A 21,922-nucleotide genomic window follows, 5' to 3' on the forward strand; every position below is an offset into this window, starting at 1 on the left:
ATTTTACTAATTATTGTTCACTTTCAAATACTTCCTGGATCTGAAGTCGTCACAGGATTTTAATCCCCTTTCTGCTCTATAAAAGGGGAAGTTTTATTAGTTGAACACTGCTAATTAGTTGTTCATATTTTGTGTGTGTGTGCGCTCACACAATATTCAAAATTACAGCGATTTGGCAGCTCCCCCATCTCCTAGTTTCTTACATTAAAAAGATATTAACTATGGAACTGAAATGATATTCCTTCCAAACAAAGAATTCAGGGAAAATGTAAACTTATGCCCCATTATGTACTTGAGTCAAATAAAATACTGAGCAGCAGGCTGTGTGGATTCCAAATCAATTTATTGAATTTCATAACCCTTGCAAGTTACAATAGGACCAATTAATCAACACATGTTCGTGAAATACCTTGTGTCTCCCCAATGCAAAGAAAGAAAAGAAAAAAAACACATTTTTTCAAAGACATTTTTTCGTTTTTCTTCCTGGTACCACCCAATAGTGAACTGAGTTTTTTCTAAAAGGTATGAAAAGGAAATCATGGGACAGCAAAGGAGGTTATTAATAGAACATGGAATCTGGTTTTAGGTTAGGACAATTGAAGTCCCAATAAGATGCAAGTCACTTTAACATTGGGCTGAAAATAGTTTTGGGAGCAGCAAGGTACCAATGCGTAGAAGACTGAAGAACTCAAATATGTCTTTTTAAACACACAACAAGCCAAATTAGAATCAAATTGCCCTCAGCTCCATTAAAACAAAAATGTGAGTGCCAAATTAACACCACTTTTCTGTCCATGTTGCAGAGGAAATAAAACTGAGACTAAACCTTCAGAGCCATCGTTGAGTTTGGCTCAATTAGCCTGAAGTGTAGGTGAGACTTCATTAGTGCTGGAAGTAAAGACATCCACTTCCATTTAGCTACGCACAGAAGACATGAGGGGCCTTTATGCCATTTTAGAAAAGAGCATGAAGCTTCCACAATTGAGAACTGGGAAATGCCAGAAACTGCCTTTTTGTGTTCAAATGCTCACCAGTCTCTTTTTTTTTTTTTTTTCTTAAAGTTACCCTTTTCAAATAAACTTGACAAATATCCCTCCCACAACCCCCTCACCCATCCTGACACACACACACTGACACATGTGCACAGACACACACACACACTCTTCCTCAAGATCTTTAGTTCCGTAGCTCTAATCATTAGTTGTATTGTTAATGATAAAACTGTCACATGTTGAACATGTGACCGGCGCTACAAAAAAAAGTTGCTGGAAGTTGTAATTGGTGATTTTTCCTCTGAGCACTTTGTGTGCAAATTCCTGATAAGTCAAATACTTTGTTGATGATGGGAGCCAGGAATCACACACACACACACACACACACACACGCACACGCACACACACGTTTTGCTTCAATGTAAATCTTGAATATCTATTTCAAGATAAAAACAAAAGTTAAAAATATTTGACCGTCTCTGCTCATGAAGCAAAGTATTCTCTTTTTAAGTAAAATTGTAAACAATGATTCATTCACAATTTTGTTTTGATTAACAAAACTTTGTATAAAGATTGCCAAATTGGAGGAAAAAAAACAAAAAAAAACACGAAAAGAAAGCACTTCGATCATCTGCCACAAAGATGGAACAGGCTCAAAAGGACCTCAGTGCTTCAATGCTTTCTAGTAGAACTTAACTCTCTGGCCCTTAAAACAAAGAAAACCCGGTTGTGTGTACTTTGAGGTAAAACAAAATGAAATAAGCTTTTATATTTGCTTTAAGTACCAGAGAAAAGCAAAGATTCAAGACGCCCAAAGAGCATCTAACAAGCGCTTGGCTCCAAACCTCCCAAAAGAAACCTCTCCACAAATGACCCAGTGCTGAGGAGTCAGACCCCTTACTCCCCTCGTCCAAATGCTTTAAGCAACATCAAAAATAAATCTTGAAAAGCAAAAATACTCTTTTTTATGGTTTTTTGTTGTTGTAAAGGAGAGAACAAAAACAAAGTCACAGCTGCCTGTTCAGAGATGCTACAATTTGCTTTCAAAAACACAAAACCCTCCCCAGCTTAGAGTCACAAAACATAGTGCTGGAAAGGAAGAAGAAAACGAAAGAATGAAAGATATCGCTGCTGCTGCAGAAAGACCGCTGTAGTCCTTACCAGCCGACTCCATTCCCCACCCAGCAGAATAATGCTTCAGAAAGGCCAAACCTGAAGAGGAACTCTAGTGCAGCGGCAGCGATACAACTCAAGAGCTTGACCTCAGGGCTGGGAGAGTATCCACGTTGGCAGCTGATGCATCCACCAACTTCCATTTTGGTCATAACAGGGCTTAAAAAGAAAGTTTGACCTCAGTATTCGGTGGGAAGAAATGTGAGGAAATCATTCCAACTTCTATTTCCCCACAATAGAACAGTCTCTGAAGCAGTAAAAAAAGAAAAAAAAAACTTTGTTTTGCACCAATTTCCACATAAACTATTTATCCCTCGGTATCAATTGGTCAGGATGCCGGTATCAGAGCTGTTCTGATGCAGTGTCACAACCACGACCGGACCGACCGGTTTACAGCACGCACCAGCTGACGGGATTTCTCTTCATGTGAAACTAAAGCTCCAGACAGAAGGCGTCTGCACTCGGCTTCCATGGATCAATGGGAGGGGGCATGGGGGCGCTTCTGTCTCAAGCAGTCTCGTCCTATTAACTCTGCTCAGGTATTCTTCATAGCAAAAGGGGAAAAATAGTCACACAGTATTTAAAGAAAGCTGCCCTTTTTTTTATTGCAACGTTCTCAATAAAAATAAAACGTTCAAATTAATTTGTGGTTTTTGTCGCTTGCATAACGGATGTTTAAATAAACTTGGGTTGCTGTTAAATTCATCGTATTTGTGCTCGTACTCTGCTGCATGACAGTAGACAGCAGGCTGTGAATGGATGAGTGCTCATGGGAGTAAGTAAGGCACTTGAGTGACGACAACAGTGTTGAGTGGGCAGAGACGTGGCTTCAGAACAGCTGTGATACCGGGCCGCACTGTTGTCTCCAAGATATCTCGGAGGAAAATAAACGCTATGCTCACACACAGGATGCGTGGGTCATATCGGAGTTTGGTGCAAAATCATATGTTTTTTTGATTAAATATGAAGAAAAAAAAGAATGAGGCAGCTCTTTCTGATGAAGATGAGAAAATGCTTAAGAGGGAAAACAGTCTCTACGTCCATTTGACCGGCCGTGGGAGGAATATGAAACTGAAGAGTTGCCTGTGAGCAAACGATGATGTCTGTGCAAAAGCCTGCAGCGTCCTGGAGGAGACACAGAGTGTGGTTAGGAGGGGGGAGTGTCACATTCCTTCCCACAGATAAAAGCCACTAATCATCTCGCAGCATCTCGCCTGCTTTAGGTGCTGTCCTGTTGGCGTCCTGGTTTCTCCTCGATCTCCTCCACGTCGCAGTCGGTGCCGGACGTGTGGAACTCTGCCACGTAGAGGCTCTTGTCGATGCTGCTGGGAATGGGCTTGATGTCGGTCACCAGCTGGTCCTCGATGGCTTTCAGGTTGAAGCGGTCCTCTGATGTGATCAGGTTGATGGCCAGGCCCAGATGACCAAACCTCCCTGGGAGAATAAGGTCAAAACACAGTCTTATAATGAACCGTAGTGATGTTATCTTTCCCTAACCAAGACAAACTTAACTTTAAGTGTAATTTAATTAGTTAAATGAAAACCAATCCAGATCCTGTTTAACACATTAAAAAGCATTCATCTTAACTTCTGTTTCCGTTCTTCTAAAGCTTGTTTTCAAACCACTTTGCACAACAGTGAGGCCTTGACGTAATGAAACGGTCAAAACAACAGACCTGATCTTCCAATACGATGGAGGTAAGTCTCAGCATTCTTGGGAAAGTCAAAGTTTATGACGACGTTGACAGCCTGGATATCGATGCCCCTGGTGAAGAGATCTGTGGGAAGAAATGACATTTTAATTTCTGATGGTCTCCGAGGCTTTAAAAAAACAAAAAGACAACAAACTCACCTGTGCAGACCAGGTTTCTGCACAGCCCATTTCTGAAGTCATGAAACACACGGTTTCTGTATTCCTGAAAACAAACCACACGTACAAATGCTGCAAAACAGTAGGCACTTGAAATAATACAAATAAAAAGACCCAAGTACAACATCCCCATCAGTTGATTCTTGTCCTTACCTGCATCATCTTGGCGTGGATGTAGAAGCAGGAGTAGCCCAGCTGAGTGATCTTCTTGGCCAAAAGCTCCACCCTTTGGGTGGAGTTACAAAAGATAATTGACTGGTTGATCTGAAGCTGCGAGAGAGGAAGGGAAAAAACTATTGTGATACAGATCATTATGTCAACCACGTGTCCTCGGATCAAATTGTACAGCAGTGTGTTATGAGAGGAAAAACATTTAAAATGCTTGGATGTGAATAGAAAACGGGTATGTTACCCTGGAAAAAAGTGTGTTTAGGCAGTGGACTTTCTGCCTCTCTGTGACGTAGGCATAGTATTGTGTGATTCCCTTCAGAGTCAGCTCCTCCATCAGGTTGATCTCGTAGGGTTTCTGAAGATGCTTGGCCTGCAGAAAGGAGAGAATACAACGGGTTTACAACAGTTTTGTCAATAAATGAAATGTGTCTGGTTATTTTGTTTTGCTGTTGCAGCTCGTTATATAGCTTTACTTCATTTACACACATAAATGCATGGTTTTCATAGAAAATGCCAGCATTCCAAAAGACAAAAAACATTTACAGGATCTAAACCAGCACATGCTGCGATTGTTGGTCCTACAAAGAATACCAAACACAGATTTGGAGACCGTTAGTGAACAGCTTGGGCTGCAGTGGGAGCCAAGCGCAGCCAAATGGCCCCGAGCCATCAGCCCGGCTGAGTAGTGCAGCAGTTCGCCGACTACCCACCATGAACTTCTGCACGCTGATAGGGAAGGTTGCAGAGTAGAGCAGGATCTGCCTGTTCTTGGCCAGGAAGCTGATGATATCCTCGATGAGCACCACAAAATCCTGAGACAGCAGCTTGTCGGCCTGAGAAGAAACTGACAATTTAATACGAAGCAAGGGAGGTGGACAAAGCAAATATATATGTGCTATAAACGCCAGTATTTATAATTCCTTTTTACCTCATCCATCACCATGATCTGGACTCTATCCACCTTTGCCACTCCCTTCTTTATCAAGTCCAGGATCCTACCAGGCGTTGCAATGACAACATGCACTGAAGTGGGAAAAGGAAAGGTGAAAAAATTGAAATATGTTTAATCTTAACTTGAGATGACTAAATATCACTTCTGCTCCTGGGATACTTTCCCATGAACTCGGTCAGTGAGACACACTGTGGCTCCTTACCGGTCTCATCCAGACGCATGATGTCATCCCGTAGGTTGGTGCCCCCGGTGGTGGCCATGACTTTGACTCCACCCAGGTGTTTGCTGATCTGGATGGAGATCTGGCTCACTTGCAGAGCCAGCTCACGGGTGGGCACCATGACAAGTGCTATAACATGAAAAAAAACGTACTGGGTGGTTGTGAAAAGAATTTACAAGGGCACTTTAGACCACGGAAAAATGAATAATAGTGTTGGTTAGTTAGTTGCAACCCTAACTAAGTGACATTGATGGTTTAGAAGAAGGGAGGGAGTGGCGGACTGCAGCCTCTCACCTTGTATGTGGTTCTTTTTCAGGTCTATTCTCTCCAGCAGTGGGATGAGATAGGCTCCACTTTTCCCCGTTCCGTTCTTAGCTCGAGCCAGAATATCCCGTCCGGACAGCGCGATGGGAATGCTCTCCTCCTGCAAAGAATAAAATACATCATCTTTGGTCTTATTCTACTGAAGTGTCATGATGATAGATATGTGACATGTTTTTGTAGATTGTAATTGAAACTGAAAAAAAGGCCTTAAACTTGATAACTATGAAAATCCACTCTAATAGCGTGAACCAAAAGTTCAAGATACATCTTTCCCAACTTGTCAAGTCTATAGTGGTGTGCAGCCTGGTCATCTAGAGGTTAAGCAGACCGCAAAACGGCAAGAACATTGTTTTACCCAACAAACGGCCTTAATTTTCAATTTTAATATACAAAAACAGATAATGAAAGTTAACACAATATTCTCAATATCTGCACAGCCATTACATTGAGTTCATCTTGCTAGGATATCGAATTTGAAGAAAAAAAAAGCTGTCGTACCTGGATAGGGGAAGGTTTCTCCCAACCCATCTCAAATATGCCCATCAGGAGTTCCCTTTTGAGACAGTAATCTTCAAACTCATTCCCCTTGGTGGACGTGACATCCTGCAGTACACACATCGAAGGGTGAGCATGACAGCACAACACAACAGTAAGGTTCACCAAGATGACCTAGTTGGACTCACTGAGGTTTTGACCCTGTTGTCTCTGGGTGGGAGCTTTAGGCTCTTTTTCCAATCGTCCCCAAACTTGATGCCTCCTCCATCCTGAGCAGCACCACCTGCTATCTTGGCTGCACCCAAAGCCTTTCCATGAGTTGTGGGTGCTAGCTGGACTGAAGCGGGTTTAGTCGGTCCTCTGAGCTGCCCGTTCTGCTTGTTCAGTCCCATGACAACTGGGCCAACGTTTTCTGTTCTGGCGGTGGCCATTTCCGTCCGTTGTCCTTGCTTTTCTTCTTATTCAAAAAGTATTAGATTTTTGCCTCTTAGGTTTTTCTTTTTAAAAATTCTCTTTAAAAGTAAAAAAGTTTAATAAAGCATTAACAAACAATATTCTCTATTCTTTTTAAGTCCAAAGCTTTCAGAACTGAAGTCAATTGGTAGTATTTACATATACACATGTACGTGCAGTCCGGTCCCCTTCAACAACAGAGTGACTGACGTACAGGAACAAAAAACAAAAAACACGTTTTACACAAGAGCTCTTCAAAATGAAGAGAAATTTGCATTCATATGCATGTATACACTTGCCCACAATATAGAAAAATTATATGTGAACAAGTATCGAAAGCGGTTCAAGTCCTAAAATAGAACAACTAAGGCAATCTGAACTTGGGGAACAGCCTCTTCGATATAATCTTAGTTCAATGCTTAAATTGCAGTTTCTAAATTGAACATTTTTCTTTCCACTTTGAGTCCATAGAATTGCTCAATATCCCTGTTCTTCCAAAAAAAGGATATCCAACTTTGTACAGGTTTTCCGCCAATATCGTATAGTCTGTGATGTTCTGCGTTTGGTTCCACTGTGTGTGGATGTGTCGCTCCACTGTGTGAAAAGAATCCTGGATTCACAAATACAAACGGGGTTTCTAGTCCAAAGCCAAACAGCTTTTCACCCCTTTTGAGTCCTCAGTGTGTGTTTCCCTTCTCCTCCGGGTGTTCAGCCCTCTCTCCACGACACCGCAGGTCTTCAGGTTGGTGTGTGAAGTGTGTGGGGCTGTGATCAACCCACTACCTCCTCAAAGTCAGCTAACAACTCAAACCTGTAACCTAAAACAAATATGAAAAATAAATATAAAATCCAGAATAACGGAAAAAAACCCTCAGGAGTCTTAACCAAGGAAAGCAGGGAAGCAGTGACAGAATCAAGATCAAGAATTCACATTTTACTTTTTTACTTATTCGTTAATGGCAACAGTTTAGGGACAAAAAAAAACATCAATATTGATATTTTGATAAACACTACATTGGCAGAACTCTGGTGAAACGGTTCAACGGTTAATTCGAGTGCACAGGTGAACTTAACAGGTGTAACGTTAAATCTTCGGAGGCCAATTAGCAAAGCCCAAATAAACAGGTTTTAAAATAAAACGACTCTAGTTTTGACCGAGTTAAATCAAGAAGTTTTAGTGTATATCATTAGTAAATTATTCAAATTGTTTAATTGTCGGTTGGTGTCGTTTGCGTTTTTCCCTTTAGATGACAGTCATCTTATTGCCTTTTATCTTTTCTAAATATTTTATATATTAACGTTGATACGGTGAACACTTACCGCTAATAACTTAGTGCTTTATTTCGACCTTCTGTGTAGCTTTGTTAGGTTTTACAAATTTTCCTCAGTAAAATCAATGACTTAACGTCACCAGCTGCGTCTGAGGTGAAAAAACATTGGCGTCGTTGGGCTATCGCTCCTGAGGCTAGGCCAGGGCTAATTCTAAGCTAACAAATCATTAAGCTGTTCGACACCTGCAGAGACTCAATGAGCGTTTACGACACATGACAACAGATATGTAAAGTATGGGGAATAAAGCATTTCCGTAGCATTGTTTAATTTACCTGTTAACATAACATATGGCACAATTAGCAAGATCATTGGCATTAGGGCTAATTTAGCACTAATAACTCCACTCGCTAACGTTAGCTAGCTATGAGCTAACGAGCTTTCAGCAGCTCGGATGTTTTTAACGGAAATTGGACGGTTTCACGTGCAGCAAACCTACCTTCGTTTCGCTGTTATTTTTATAAGGTATATTGGGTGTGCAGTTGATTAACTACTTCCGTTACAATTCGCTTAATGAACTGATTTTTACTTGAAATAAATTCTCTCTATTGTGTTTCTTCTTCCTTTAAATCAACATGGTCGCCTTCTTCTTCGTCTTCTCTTCCTCGGTGCCTCTGTCCAGTTCGTTACATGTTACACTCTACAAAGCTACTGCCACCTGCTGTCACACCTGGTTACTGCACAGTTAATGTGGTACTGTCTATGGTACATATCTAAAGACATGTTTCTTTTCATGGCTGTCTGCTCAATATAATACAAATCTGTCAACAGTCGGTATTTGCAGGGATATCATTAAATATGAACTTATGAATAATCAGATTTCTGGTATTCTAAAACATTTGTTAATTTTATTAACAACAATACAATGTATTATTATTATTTACCTGAAAATAATAACCGTGACATGATGTATTTGGTCATAAATGTATCATTATAAAATGCACAGATTTTTTTCTACGTCAATTTTGATGAAACGGATGGTAAACGCATGCAGACACGGCACGTGAAAGTATGGCACGGTGAACCCATACGTTTACAACGACGTCATTTCTACAGCCAATCACATTTCATCATTCATTTCTCCGAGCCAATCACCTAATCTCCTTTTTGTGCTGCACAACTTTGGGTTTGGTTGTTGCTGCTCAGTGTTGCCATTTTTAAACCATGTCCCAAACATGTCAATAAAGTTCCAATTTTTAGAAAATTATACATTTTTTCCTTTTCGCCAAGATGAGTAACTTTTGTAGAGAGGTCGTCACTCTTCAGTTGGGGCATTATTCCAACTTTGTTGGGACTCACTACTGGAATTTACAGGTAAGCGGCTAACGCTAAGCTAGCTCACGTTAGCCTTGCATGTGTTGTCAGACTTCAGGCGGCACTTTACCTGCACCGAGCTGCAGAGAGAGCTTAACGTTAGCAGCAGCGTGAATGCGCCTTTGATGGACGGGACACGGCCACACGATGAAGCTGCCCCGTCAAGATAACGGAAGCCATCGGCGTTTATGATGCTAAAAGCTGCTATCGAGTCTGAAGGCAGCAGTGTATTTGTGATCAAATTATTACACTATTTAGTTTGAGAGCGAATTTGTCTGTTAAAATTATGCTGAGTTACTCTCTCAGTCAACATCATCCAGCAGACAATGTCGTCCAATACCTTCTTACATACACTCACCGGCCACTTTATTAGGTACACCTGTCCAACTGCTCGTTAACACTTAATTTCTAAGCAGCCAATCACATGGCGGCAACTCAGTGCATTTAGGCATGTAGACATTGTCAAGACAATCTCCTGCAGTTCAAACCGAGCATCAGTATGGGGAAGAAAGGTGATTTGAGTGACTTTGAACGTGGCATGATTGTTGGTGCCAGAAGGGCTGGTCTGAGTATTTCAGAAACTGCTAATCTACTGGGATTTTCACGCACAACCATCTCTAGGGTTTACAGAGAATGGTCCGAAAAAGAAAAAACATCCAGTGAGCGGCAGTTCTGTGGGCGGAAATGCCTTGTTGATGCCAGAGGTCAGAGGAGAATGGCCAGACTGGTTCGAGCTGATAGAAGGGCAACAGTGACTCAAATAACCACCCGTTACGACCAAGGTGGGCATAAGAGCATCTCTGAACGCACAGTACGTTGAACTTTGAGGCAGATGGGCTACAGCAGCAGAAGACCACACCGGGTGCCACTCCTTTCAGCTAAGAACAGGAAACTGAGGCTACAATTTGCACAAGCTCATCGAAATTGGACAATAGAAGATTGGAAAAACGTTGCCTGGTCTGATGAGTCTCGATTTCTGCTGCGACATTCGGATGGTAGGGTCAGAATTTGGCGTCTACAACATGAAAGCATGGATCCATCCTGCCTTGTATCAACGGTTCAGGCTGGTGGTGGTGGTGTCATGGTGTGGGGAATATTTTCTTGGCACTCTTTGGGGCCCTTGGTACCAATTGAGCATCGTTGCAACGCCACAGCCTACCTGAGTATTGTTGCTGACCATGTCCATCCCTTTATGACCACAATGTACCCAACTTCTGATGGCTACTTTCAGCAGGATGAAGCGCCATGTCATAAAGCTGGAATCATCTCAGACTGGTTTCTTGAACATGACAATGAGTTCGCTGTACTCAAATGGCCTCCACAATCACCAGATCTCAATCCAATAGAGCATCTTTGGGATGTGGTGGAACGGGAGATTCGCATCATGGATGTGCAGCCGACAAATCTGCGGCAACTGTGTGATGCCATCATGTCAATATGGACCAAACTCCCTGAGGAATGCTTCCAGCACCTTGTTGAATCTATGCCACGAAGAATTGAGGCAGTTCTGAAGGCAAAAGGGGGTCCAACCCGTTACTAGCATGGGGTACCTAATAAAGTGGCCGGTGAGTGTAAACTACTTTAAAAGGGTACAACAGATATATTTTATGCAACGTCATACTAGTCCACCAAATCGCAGAGAGAAAATTTGTACTTAATCACTAACCGTTACATTCTTCTATGAAGTCACTACACACTTTATTTCTTAGAAAAAGACTTGCTTTCGATTATGTTCACAGTTCTGTATGAATATGTTTACTGAAGTAAAGGATGTGAAAACATCTTCATCTTTTATTCATTTAATTGTCTTTGTTAAAAAATACTTTAAATTTAAATGTTTTGATGCTGATACAATGAGAAAAAATATGTATGATAATAATTATTACTATAATTTAGCATCACAATCTACAACAGGCAAATGACAGCAGACTTGTGTTTGCATGCAGGACGCTTCTTTATCATACGATCCAGAGACGCCACCGAGTGAGATCCAGAGTGATGTCCTGTTTCGTGAAGGACAGACTCCAGGAGGACAGGTCACCCACACGCCGCGCCTCGTCGCCATCGATCTCAAAGGTAACTTCTCCTGTCGAAGGCCTTTTTTTAGGAATGTTGCAAACATTGTTTGCGCTGCAGCAGCTTTGTATTTCTGTTGTAATACAAATGTCCTTTTGTGTACTAGTCCGATTACATAATAAATATTTTCATCATTCGGGTTTCCTTGGCTGGATACGGGTCTATATGGTAACTTGTGTCCAATGCTGAGTCACCGGACTGTCCCACTCTGTCTGTCTGTCTCTAACAGGAAGTCTGCGAACTCTGCGCCAGGAGGGAAATCTGTATGACACCGGCACAGACACCTCCGCTGCCACATGGTCATTAGCATTCTTTATTTAAGGGCCCAACAGATTTGTATGTAACGGGTATTTTTGTGATTTCCGATGTTCGAATTACTATTTCTGTTCCAAATTTGCCTTTTTGTGTAAGGAAAAAATGTAACTATTTAATGAATGAAGCCTACATAGATAGACATAGCTATCATTCAAGTTTTTTTTAAATCACCGTATTAAAACCATCTCTGTTTGGACCATTACTACTCTTTTGATGTTAAACAATTGTTCTCCATCCGACAGGGAGGGAAGCCTCATGATGCACACAGAAAGTCCACCTCAGAAGAACTCCTTTCTGGAAGATCTGGACAGGCTGGATGTGAGTGTTTCTGGTGGAAACTATACGTACAATTTTCCTTCAATATATTGTCATGACTTCAATGAATTGATTGTATAAGAAAGTTATACATTGCTACTTTTGATGTTGCTATTGATTTTATATTGTCTTTGCTATGAATAGAAAAAAGAAGATACACTACAACAATATTTAGTGTAATTGTAAGCTTCGATATAGGGGATTTTCATCATTACATTTTTTTTTCTGTTAACAATTGTGTCCATCTAGTTTGACAGCATCCAAGCTTCTTCTAAATATGCAAGCTTGCTTTTGTTTGTTCCTTTAAACATTTTTTTGATGGGGCTTAGTGCATTATGCATCCATCCATCCATCTTCATCCGCTTATCCGGGGTCGGGTCGTGGGGGCAACCGCTCCAGCAGGGGACCCCAGACTTCCCTTTCCTGGCCCACATCTACCATCTCTGACTGGGGGATCCCAAGGCGTTCCCAGGCCAGTGCAGAGATGTAATGTCTACACCTAGTCCTGGGTCTTCCCCGGGCCTCTTCCCAGCTGGACGTGCGTCGAACACCTCCCAAGGGGGGCGTCCACTTCTTGGGATGCTGCGTCACCAGACGCTCGCTGTCAGGCCCTCCATCTGGGCCTGGCTCCAAATGGGGTCCCCGGCTTCCTCCGGGGCGGGTAGCTCCTTTCCTCGTCCCCATTTTCATAAGGTCTTTTAGACCATTCTTAGTCTGGCCCCTCGCCTGAGACCATTTTGCCAAGGGTAACCCTACCAGGAGCACAAGGCCCCTGACAACACAGCCCTCGGGGTCATAGGGACACACAAACCTCTCCACCACGATAAGGTGATGGTCCCCCAGAGACAATTATTGTGATGCTTTTTTAATTTCTTTTTTTTACCAGAAAGGAGAGATCCTTGCTCAAGATGATTTTTACTCCAGTCCCCGTCCTCAATGTTCAGGTATGAAAACCCTTAAGGATACCTTCTTTAAAAGCCCGGCACGGGAATACTCTGTAGTAGTGTGACACCAAGCAGCAATCATTCTAGAACACCGGCCCCACCCTTCCAGCAGGCGCAGTGAGTGTGGACACCGTGAACACCCAGCTGGCTCGTGTCCAAAAAGGCTACCGGCTGGAGGGCAGCGTGAAGGTGTGGTCCGACTTCCTCAGGATCCACCTGCACCCTCGATCCGTCTCCGTCATCCACCAGTACAACCATGACGGGTAAGGGGCAGCCTCCTGCACGTCCTGTGCAGTACCTTCTTTTCTCCACTAGATGTCAGACTTTACACTTCCCTTTTCAGATATTGATAAATGTTTTCCAGCAGTGATGAACATGCAATAAATGAAAATGTAGCCGATTCATGAGAGCAACTGGCCGCACCGGGTAACTGCGCCCCCGTTGCATAGCCATCTTAACAGTCAGTTGTTCTTCCTTCCCGCCCCACAAACGGTGATGTCTCTTGTTTGTGTGCAGCGAGGCTCACCGTCTGGAGACTTTTGGCCAGGGAGAGGCTCTCCTGCAGGGGCCGGTGCTTGAGCAGCTGGAGGACAAACTGCACTTCTTTGTAGAGGAGTGTGATTACCTTCAGGTAAGTCTTTTTTTAACACTCCACTCTATTTTATCGGAATATCCCAAACTCATCGTAAGTCTTCCCAGGTGTAAAGCGCGTGCCGTTTCAATCTCAGGGTTTCCAGGTGTTCTGTGACCTGGCCGATGGCTTTGCCGGCCTCGGGTCGAAGGTCACGGAGATGCTGCAGGACTCTTACGGAGGGAGAGGTATCCTGACCTGGGGGTTGGCGCCTGTCAACCACCCGGACACGGTGAGTCCTGGAACGCCAGTAGAAGCAGAAGCAGAGGTTTTGGAAATGGGCTTCTGTACTCGTTGTGTTGTTGCCGCTCCACCAGACGCCGATGAAGGAGCTCTACCACGTGTTGAACGGCGCTTTGGGGACGGTCAACATGGCCGCCAACAGCTCCTTCTTCTGCCCGCTGACGCTGCGGGGTGGACTGGGGAGACGGCCCTCATCTCCCGTTGCTTTTCCCCACCTAAATTATGATGTGAGCTCTTTTTTCTTTGAATCTTTTATTATAACACAAATGACAGTAAAAGAAACCTAGTGATGATAAATGGAAATAAGCACAGCAACACTACACCACACAATGAGTCTGTAAATGAAATGTCTTTCTAAGATTTTCCGTTCAAATGGGGTTTAAGGTTGATAGGACTCTCAGACACTCGTTCCATAAGTGCCTGTGTGAATGTCTGTCTGACCGTGGTCTCGTTTGCCCTCTCAGCCCACTCTGTGGTATCACTCCAGCTCGGTGCTGGCTCTGGCCCTCGATGCCCTCACTCTGCCTTACAGGCTGAAGGACAGCGCCCCCATGTGGCAGATGGCGGACACGCTGGCCGTGTCCGGCAGAAAGGTGACCTCCTGCTGCTGGACGAGCTGCACGGTTTCCTCTGCTCAAAGAGCGAGGCCTCTGATCTCACAATGCGGTTTGATAGGTGGTGGCCGCTTATGGCGCTGTCCCCTTTCCCATGATGCACGGCAGCTCTCTCCCAGACGCCCTCAGCGCCTGCGCGGACGCGCTGCCCTGGAAGCCTCTCTCGGCTTGCCCTGAACCTGGCGATGGCCGTTGCTACGGCCAGCTGGTGACACTCAAAGGCTTTGAGGGCCAGAAACTCATCAGGTGAGAAGTTTCCGTACACATTAATCATTTACTTCACTTTCACTTTTTACAATAATTTTAATTCAGTGAGAAAATCCACATTGACAAAATTAACTTTTAACAGGAACAGAAACTTTTTTTTATCCATTCGTCTGAATCTTTCTTGCGTTTGTCCCGTAGTTTGCCAAAGTTTCCCTCCACTGGGTGTTGGGGTAGCTGGGGGGGGTTGGCATCCATGCCGTGTAACGCCTTTAAGTGGTACTACTCCGGTGATAAGATACTTCCAGTTTGCAATGTTAACAAATAGCTATTTACGATTGTTGCGTTAACGCATCCGGCCTTAATTATTACTTATGATTTGTGCTTTTTAAGAGGCTTGTGTTCCTGGCAGCTTTGGACTTATTTAAATTAAAGCATGAGGAATAAGGACAGTTAAGTGCTTAATAGCATTGATTAAGGATCAATAAGGGAATGTAGAAACGTCTCCTCCTTTTCTTATGGTGTAACTCCTTTCCCTGCCATCAGCTCTCTGGCTCCAGGGACCCAGCCAGCCACTCCTCTGCACGACCTCCACAGCGGCGAGGACGTCCTAGAGTCCTACATCAGGTCCTTCTATCCCAGGTCCCCTCTGTGAGTACCCAAACTGTCAATCATTTTACTGGTTTAGCTTTAGTAAAAAAAAGAGCCCATTTGAACCCAACCCCCATCTCTCCAGAGCGCTGCAGCTGGTGTCTACAGCCAGCGCGCTGACGCCGCCCTTCCCGCAGATATTCAGTCACTTCCTCAGTCCTCAGGGCTTCCTGCAGAGCCAGCCTCTTCCTCCTGGCAGTGAGTTCGATTCAGCTGAAAAATCGCCTTTCTCTGCAACATAGGTTTGATGTTTAAAAAAACAGATCCCGTCCCTGCAGGCCGGGCCGTCTCCTTGGCGCCCGTCATGACGTCCCTCCAGTCGGGTCCGGCCATCGGCTCGTGGCTGACGGAGCTGCACAGCGGCGCCAGCGCTCTGGACGTCCGCCGCTCGGCCCCCAGCTTCCTCTCACAGGGCCCTGAGATGGCCGACTACAAGGACGCACTGGAGGAGCTGCGCCTGCTGGGCCGCTGTTACCGCGACGACAGCGGGGGGATGATGTGCTCCTCCTCCTCAGAAGACAACGATGACTGACACTGGCACCGGATTGATCCGGACGGACCGTTGACGTGTGGACTCGTTCAGAGCCGCTGCTTTGTGAAGGAAACGGACCATGTGACACTCAGCAGCATTACGCCACTTTAGTTCGGTGCCCTCAGATTACTGTTTACCTGCAATTGTTTTTTATATATAATATACAAATAATTGCTATAAAATAGTTTCCTTTACGCTAAATAGCACAGCAGTTGTGTGTAAAGGTTCTTTAAAGTCAGGACACTTTTCCAGGACTGAAATAACTATGGCTTAAAGGCTGCACTGGTTGGTGGGTATTGTAAATAGTTTGGTGATCTCTATAAAGGCTGATATGAATTTAAAGTGTCCATCGTCATTTGCTTTGGGGGCAACACAGCTAAGTCCGCCTTTTGTACTTGGTTGAGAAGAGTCTTGAATCAGCCAATCAGCCTAGATCAGGGGTGTCAAACTCATTTCAAGATCTGCAGACGTCGACCGAACGCGGGCCACTGATCGGCGCTAATGGGAGCGCTGGCAGGCCGACAGGCGGTTCGCTGACGGCGGGATTTACGCACTGGATGGGCAGCGGGACACCAGCGGCAGGCCGCCAGTACTTCCGGTTTAGCGGCTACGGTTCGTATTTTCATTTTATGGGAAAAACCACAAAAAGAATGAATGGAGTAAAAATTTGTCAGTTGGTCTCGGGATAGTTGAAAGTTGACACAAGTGGTTTGTAATACGGAGTGAGGCGCTTCTTTCGCGGGCCTGCAAATGCACGACTACAGAGTGCATTGTGGGATTATGGTGATGCGTGCGATATACCAGCGGGCCAGCTCCTATAGTAAATAGATTTGATAATGCGGGCCAAAAACAATTCATTCACGGGCCGGATTTGGCCTGCAGGCCTCAAGTTTGACATGTGACCTAGATTGAGTGCAACTGATTTCTTATTCCAAAAAAGGTAGAGTCGTACTAACAATACATTTGAGGTATTCAGAGATTCTAACATCTCACAGGGAAAAATTTTTTCCCTGTTCTGCCTGAAGCCCATTCAGCTCCTACTCAAAATGAACATCTAGAAATAAATACTTTTTAAACAAACTGGGCCCTTAGTTTTGTTACCCGCAATAAAGAGTGAGTCTTTTCTGCCTGAATCAAATTGACATTTGTAATCAAGACCAAACCTCACCGCCTAATACAAAAACCCAAAGACATGAGTATAACAGGTGTTTTTAATCTGAAATAAAATGATACAAGGATTTCACAAAAAGGTGATAGTCCCACCCAGCATTTTGACTAAACAGTATGCTTCTACATTTGATTAAAAAAGGCTAAGACACGCACCACACCATCATTTAAACTTATAAAACAGATTTGCACCCTGGTTTTTACATACACCCCCATACAAGACCGCTCCAATGAAAAAATACGCAGAGTAAAAGTCAAATGAAATGGGGTAGCGTGTGCATAAAAGACGTTGAGTGCCTGGTCATCTACAGCTATTTATCAAAAAACGAGAGGAGGGGCGGGGATCAGGGAATGTGAATGACGGGCGGGCAGAGACACTGGGACGAGTGCTCAAGACAAACAGTCCAACGTTGGAACTATGAGCGGGAACGAGAGCGGGAACGAGACACGGAGCGAGATTTGGAGCGGGACTCGGAGCGGGAGGCGGAACGGGAATGGGCTTTGGCGGGGGAGGGGGAACGGGATTTGGACTTTGATTTAGACCGAGCCCTGGCTTTGGGCTCAGCCGGGGAGCGGGAACGCGAACGGGAGCCCCGCTCCGCCTCGCCTCCCTCGTCTTCGCTCTTGGGTGGGTCGCGGCCCTTTGAGCCGGATTTCCTGGAGCGATCCTTCATCCCGGATCTGGAACGAGACCTGGAGCGAGAGCGGGAACGAGACCTGGACTCGTCCTTCTTGGTCTTCTTCCCGTCTTTCTTGCCCTTTTTACTCCTGGGGCTGCGGCTCTTGGGACTCCGGCTTTTGGGGCTGCGGCTCTTGGGACTCCTGCTCTTGGGGCTGCGGCTTCTACTGCGCTCCTTCTTCGGGGCGCCGTTGCTGCGCTCTTCCTCCTCCTTCTTGCTCTTGATCTTGTTCTTCTTGCTACGAGATCGGCTGCGGGAGTGGGATGCCGCTCTGTTGACAAAACCAAAAAAAGTTTGACATTTTCCCCTTAAAACATTCAGCCACGTGACAGAGACCAGGCCATGCAGCCTTGACCTGCTGATGTTAAACAGCTGTAGCCATCAGGCTCCCACTTGCACACCAGCACCTTCATGGAAATCTATTCATAGAAACATATCCTCTCATCTTACAAAGTGGAGCACCAAAGTCTTTGATGGGAGATTGGATGCAGTGTGGACGCCACAACTAGAATAAGGATGTTTGTGTATTCTGTACATTAGTTTCCTCCATTTATTCACGGCTTGATTACCTACAGAAATGGCATCTTTTAACTAAATATTCCCTCCCAGCAGTTTGGATTCTCACCTGGAGCGGGAGCGGCTGCGACTACTGCTGTCACTGCGGCTGCGACTCTTTCGAGACCTGCGGCTCCTGGAGCGGGACCTGAGACACACGTGGCAGCGATTAGAAAAGAACGTCTGAGGTAGCAGGCCAACAGCAGAAAGCAATGCATGGCGCCATATCCGTCACTTAAAATGTTAAGAGTCTACGGATCCTCTGCTGCTACTTCCACAAACAGCAACATGCACAAGTAAACCGTGTAATCACCTGGAATGGCTGCGGCTGCGAGAATATGAGCGCTTGCGCCTGGCGCCGGGGCGGTCCTCGATCAGCCGGATCTTTCTGCCGTTCACTTCGGTGCCGTCGAGCTTCTCCAGTGCCCTCTTCATGTCAGAGTAGAGCCTGAACTCGATCACCCCTTCGTTCCTCCTGCCCTTGTGGGTGTCTGCATAAGTCACCTCCCCCGCCTGCCTCATGTAGTCCTTCAGAGAAAAAGAAACGCGGTGATTGGGGGGGGGCGCCACTCGTCTGACATGCTCAAGAGAAATGAAAGACCTGGTGACAAATTCATAAGCCTTTCAACAAATAAAACTATTCATACCTTCAAGTCCTGCCAGCTGCAGCGGCTGGAAAGATTCTCAACAATGAGGCGATAATCTGTTCTTATAGGTGGGCCGTATCGGTCTCTTCCCCAGCGGCCGTATCCACCTTTCAGGGTAAGAAGGTAAGGGCAGAAAAAATGAGGCCCAAGAAGAAACTGTGGTAGTGCATTAATACTGAACTCCAAGCTATAGCCTACGAAATATATCAATATTCACTTTGGGGGGAAAAATAAAAAGGGGAAAAAGAAAAAAGGTGACAAAAGAAAAAAATATACATTTCTACAAAAGAAGAAAAATGTATTACAAAGCCTAACCCTAACACATTTGTATCTTAAAATGTATTGCCTTTTTTCTAAATAAGAAAAACATAACTGATCATGGAAGTACTTACGGTGAACTAAAGCAAGTTTCTAAGCTATCTTATCTAACAACATTCACTGTTACAAAACAAGTTCTTTTTTTTCAGGCACCTATAAGAGCTGAACCCACATCTGATCCTAACCCCATGGCATCCTCACCACCCGGCCTGGGCCTAATGGGAAAAGCGGTCTTCATTCACAATGGCTCCCTTTTTTGGTCTGCCCAGGGGCCCAGAATGGTCAAACCACACTCTTGGAAAGGGGGGACACCATGGCCAGCAATAGGGGCAGGCAGTCAGCAAAGGACTCTTTCAATTAAAACATTGAGGTTCTTTGTTAAATCTTTACCTTTAAATTGACAATCATTTTATATAAAAGGAATACATCAATAATTTACAAATATTTAGCAATCAAATAGTAAGTTTACAATATTTTAAGACATTGATATCCTATTCTATCATTAAGCCATTTCCCCATCACACATCACTTTATTTTCAAAATCGAGCAAATCGTTACTCAAGAAATCTTTTTGAGTCATTGGTGGCTCAGGTGCACACAATTTGTATAGTTAAATGTGGAAATCTAAGGCCCCCTGAAAATATAATACATTTAAAAAAGGGACGTAATGAGCACTAGAATTCCTCCATTTGCAGAAAAATAAGAAAAAACACCGGTTCAGTTCAATATATTTCTGTCCCAAAAGAGGATTACCAGGTGAAACTGAAGACAACAACTAAATTGAAAATAACAGTTGAGAATGGAGATGTACAAGTACGATTACCGGGCTTAATCTACTATGCTCAGAGCGTCAATCCTCCAATATTTAAAACAAACACCTGAACATAAATTGAATGCACATAAGCCACCAACGACTTAAAATGACATTTAGATCAATGATTCCCTGTAATGAATGAAATCCCTCAAATGACATCCATGTAAAAGAAATAATTCTCCACTGAACACTTACTTCTTCCACCACCCCCGCTGCCGCCGCCACCACCTCCACCTCCTCCGCCACCACCACCACCTCCTCCGCCACTGCTGCTGCCGCCGCCGCCGCCGCCACTACCACCATAGCCTCCATCCCGGCGTGGTCCTTTGGTGTGCTCCACAATGACCCTCTCCCCACATAACTCCTTGCCGTTCAAGTCATACACAGCATCATCTGCATCACGTGGGTCATCAAATTCAACAAACCCATACCTTTATAAAAGAAGAGAACATGTTAAGACCTGGCGACTATTGGATGTTCATAATCGAAAACACAGGATCGGCATATGTATGTATGTACATTTACAACTCAACCACGATTAACTCCAATTTCCACAGGGACCTGGTTACAGATCTCATTCACAGGTGCCGTTGGGAAATTCAAGGGAAAAATATAAGTACTCTATACAGGTTAATTGGCAAGACAATGAGGATGTGAAGCTGAAATATCCTGTGGATACGTGTATAATATTGATAGTCTGGCGTTAAAGCAAGGAAGTGCAAAAGTGAAGTTGATTGAACGAAAAATCTAAAATAAATGCCGATTTTAATTCTTATATTTTAAATGTTCATTTTGGACTTGAGAACAGACAGAAACAAGCCCGATCAATATATTTTTGCATTGTTGGGGGTCAATAATAATAATCAGTGCATGTCCTATAACGTTACGTTTAAAAACAAAATAATTTCCGGTAGCGTTAGCTGAAATATATAAAACACTGGGTTATGCGCTTAACTGCATACATAAACTAATACATATTTGTGAACAGAAATGTCTAGAAACTGTTAAGGATAGGCAAATTAGGTCCTAAACCATACGCAGAGCTCGAGATCAGTGTGTGGTGGTCTCACCACTATGCGTGCACACAGCTCGTAGCAGCTATGCCATTTCGCGTCCACAGCAGATAATGCTCTGCTGAACAAAGAAGTTTGATCCCGACGCCGTGAGGCGCGATTGCGACTACTGATCTTGGCTATATGCACAGACCAAATTTCTCCAGACTGCACATTTAAAGCAGTAAACAGATCAAATTTGAATTGTAACCGATTGTGCCTACATTTGCACTTTTATGACCGAGGTTTTTGCTTGCGATACACAAGACTGCCTGTGACATTGCCACGTCTAACCTTAGCTAACGGTAGCTCGTTAGCAGTTGTCGCGAGGGCCATAAAGCACCAACACAATATCAGTAAGGCTATACAAAACAAACACTAAGCAACATTAATTCATCGGTGTATCGCAGTCAATTACATCCTCGGCTGTTTTCATGTGTGAATATGTATATCAAAAATACAAACACGCTCGTTAGCATTAGCATGGTGCAGAAAATATGAAGGCCCAGGCAGCACGCAACCGTTGCGTTGCGGCCTGCGCGGCTTCACCAACAACGGACATCGATAAAGAGCCTCAACGTTACCCGTTTTTCAGGTCGACCTCGAGTATCTTCCCGTAGCCTTTAAAGAACCTCTCCACGTCTTTTTCTCTGGCCCTGTAGCTCAGTCTTCCGATGTACACCCTCGACATCGTGTTAGCTTGCCTGTGCTAACCTTGCGAAATGTGGGATCCGGCTTAAACCGAACGAGGGCAGAGATGAGGCGCGAGACTGCAGCGACACATACACGCGCTTCTTTGATACAACAGGTCGCAGGCAGAGGGGGGCGTGGTCTTCCTCCGTGGGTTTAACTGACCTGAGTTCAGTCTCTC

General features: G+C 44.3%; 3 protein-coding genes across 5 annotated transcripts; 1 reads left to right on the top strand and 2 right to left on the bottom strand.

Moving 5' to 3' along the window:
* Positions 1 to 322: 322 nt before the first annotated feature.
* On the bottom strand, positions 323 to 8,604 carry LOC119218891 (probable ATP-dependent RNA helicase ddx6). Its single transcript, XM_037473663.2, has 13 exons — positions 8,419 to 8,604; positions 6,386 to 7,468; positions 6,201 to 6,305; positions 5,673 to 5,802; positions 5,361 to 5,507; positions 5,135 to 5,229; positions 4,917 to 5,039; positions 4,448 to 4,576; positions 4,189 to 4,305; positions 4,018 to 4,081; positions 3,842 to 3,943; positions 3,380 to 3,599; positions 323 to 3,290 (listed from the first exon to the last, which is right to left on the bottom strand). Exons 2-12 carry the CDS (start codon positions 6,626 to 6,628, stop codon positions 3,385 to 3,387), a joined length of 1,470 nt encoding a protein of 489 aa, XP_037329560.1. The 5' UTR covers positions 6,629 to 7,468; positions 8,419 to 8,604; the 3' UTR covers positions 323 to 3,290; positions 3,380 to 3,384.
* Positions 8,605 to 9,079: 475 nt separating this feature from the next.
* msto1 (misato mitochondrial distribution and morphology regulator 1) lies at positions 9,080 to 16,154 on the top strand. Of its 3 annotated transcripts, none has more exons than XM_037473661.2 (14): positions 9,080 to 9,293; positions 11,240 to 11,369; positions 11,599 to 11,668; positions 11,927 to 12,002; positions 12,886 to 12,943; positions 13,053 to 13,206; positions 13,460 to 13,574; positions 13,672 to 13,806; positions 13,892 to 14,044; positions 14,282 to 14,410; positions 14,493 to 14,677; positions 15,182 to 15,286; positions 15,372 to 15,484; positions 15,565 to 16,154. In XM_037473661.2, the coding sequence occupies exons 1-14, from the start codon at positions 9,210 to 9,212 to the stop codon at positions 15,816 to 15,818; spliced, it is 1,761 nt and encodes a 586-aa protein (XP_037329558.2). In that variant the 5' UTR covers positions 9,080 to 9,209; the 3' UTR covers positions 15,819 to 16,154. The 3 variants fall into 3 exon arrangements, with proteins under 3 accessions (XP_037329558.2, XP_037329559.2, XP_062414469.1); XM_037473662.2 differs by having other exon boundaries at positions 13,056 to 13,206; XM_062558485.1 differs by lacking the exons at positions 9,080 to 9,293; positions 11,240 to 11,369 and having other exon boundaries at positions 11,604 to 11,668; positions 13,031 to 13,206.
* Positions 16,155 to 17,011: 857 nt separating this feature from the next.
* On the bottom strand, positions 17,012 to 21,858 carry srsf4 (serine and arginine rich splicing factor 4). The gene is made up of 6 exons (XM_037473664.2): positions 21,636 to 21,858; positions 20,195 to 20,430; positions 18,868 to 18,974; positions 18,534 to 18,748; positions 18,291 to 18,368; positions 17,012 to 17,936 (listed from the first exon to the last, which is right to left on the bottom strand). The coding sequence occupies exons 1-6, from the start codon at positions 21,740 to 21,742 to the stop codon at positions 17,402 to 17,404; spliced, it is 1,278 nt and encodes a 425-aa protein (XP_037329561.2). The 5' UTR covers positions 21,743 to 21,858; the 3' UTR covers positions 17,012 to 17,401.
* Between the last annotated feature and the right edge of the window lie 64 nt (positions 21,859 to 21,922).

Source organism: Pungitius pungitius, chromosome 17 (genome assembly GCF_949316345.1).
Source record: "Pungitius pungitius chromosome 17, fPunPun2.1, whole genome shotgun sequence".
NCBI lineage: Eukaryota > Metazoa > Chordata > Actinopteri > Perciformes > Gasterosteidae > Pungitius > Pungitius pungitius.

Coding starts and splice junctions, on each gene's coding strand:
- srsf4 (XM_037473664.2), bottom strand. CDS start 21,742: ATGTCGAGGGTGTACATCGGAAGACTGAGCTACAGGGCCAGAGAAAAA. Junction 20,431..21,635: donor GAGGTCGACCTGAAAAACGG/GTAACGTTGAGG, acceptor TCTTTTATAAAG/GTATGGGTTTGTTGAATTTG. Junction 18,975..20,194: donor CAGCGGGGGTGGTGGAAGAA/GTAAGTGTTCAG, acceptor TTACCCTGAAAG/GTGGATACGGCCGCTGGGGA.
- LOC119218891 (XM_037473663.2), bottom strand. CDS start 6,628: ATGGCCACCGCCAGAACAGAAAACGTTGGCCCAGTTGTCATGGGACTG. Junction 6,306..6,385: donor ACAACAGGGTCAAAACCTCA/GTGAGTCCAACT, acceptor TGTGTACTGCAG/GATGTCACGTCCACCAAGGG. Junction 4,082..4,188: donor TCCACGCCAAGATGATGCAG/GTAAGGACAAGA, acceptor GTTTGTTTTCAG/GAATACAGAAACCGTGTGTT.
- msto1 (XM_037473661.2), top strand. CDS start 9,210: ATGAGTAACTTTTGTAGAGAGGTCGTCACTCTTCAGTTGGGGCATTAT. Junction 13,207..13,459: donor CACCAGTACAACCATGACGG/GTAAGGGGCAGC, acceptor GTTTGTGTGCAG/CGAGGCTCACCGTCTGGAGA. Junction 13,575..13,671: donor AGGAGTGTGATTACCTTCAG/GTAAGTCTTTTT, acceptor TTTCAATCTCAG/GGTTTCCAGGTGTTCTGTGA.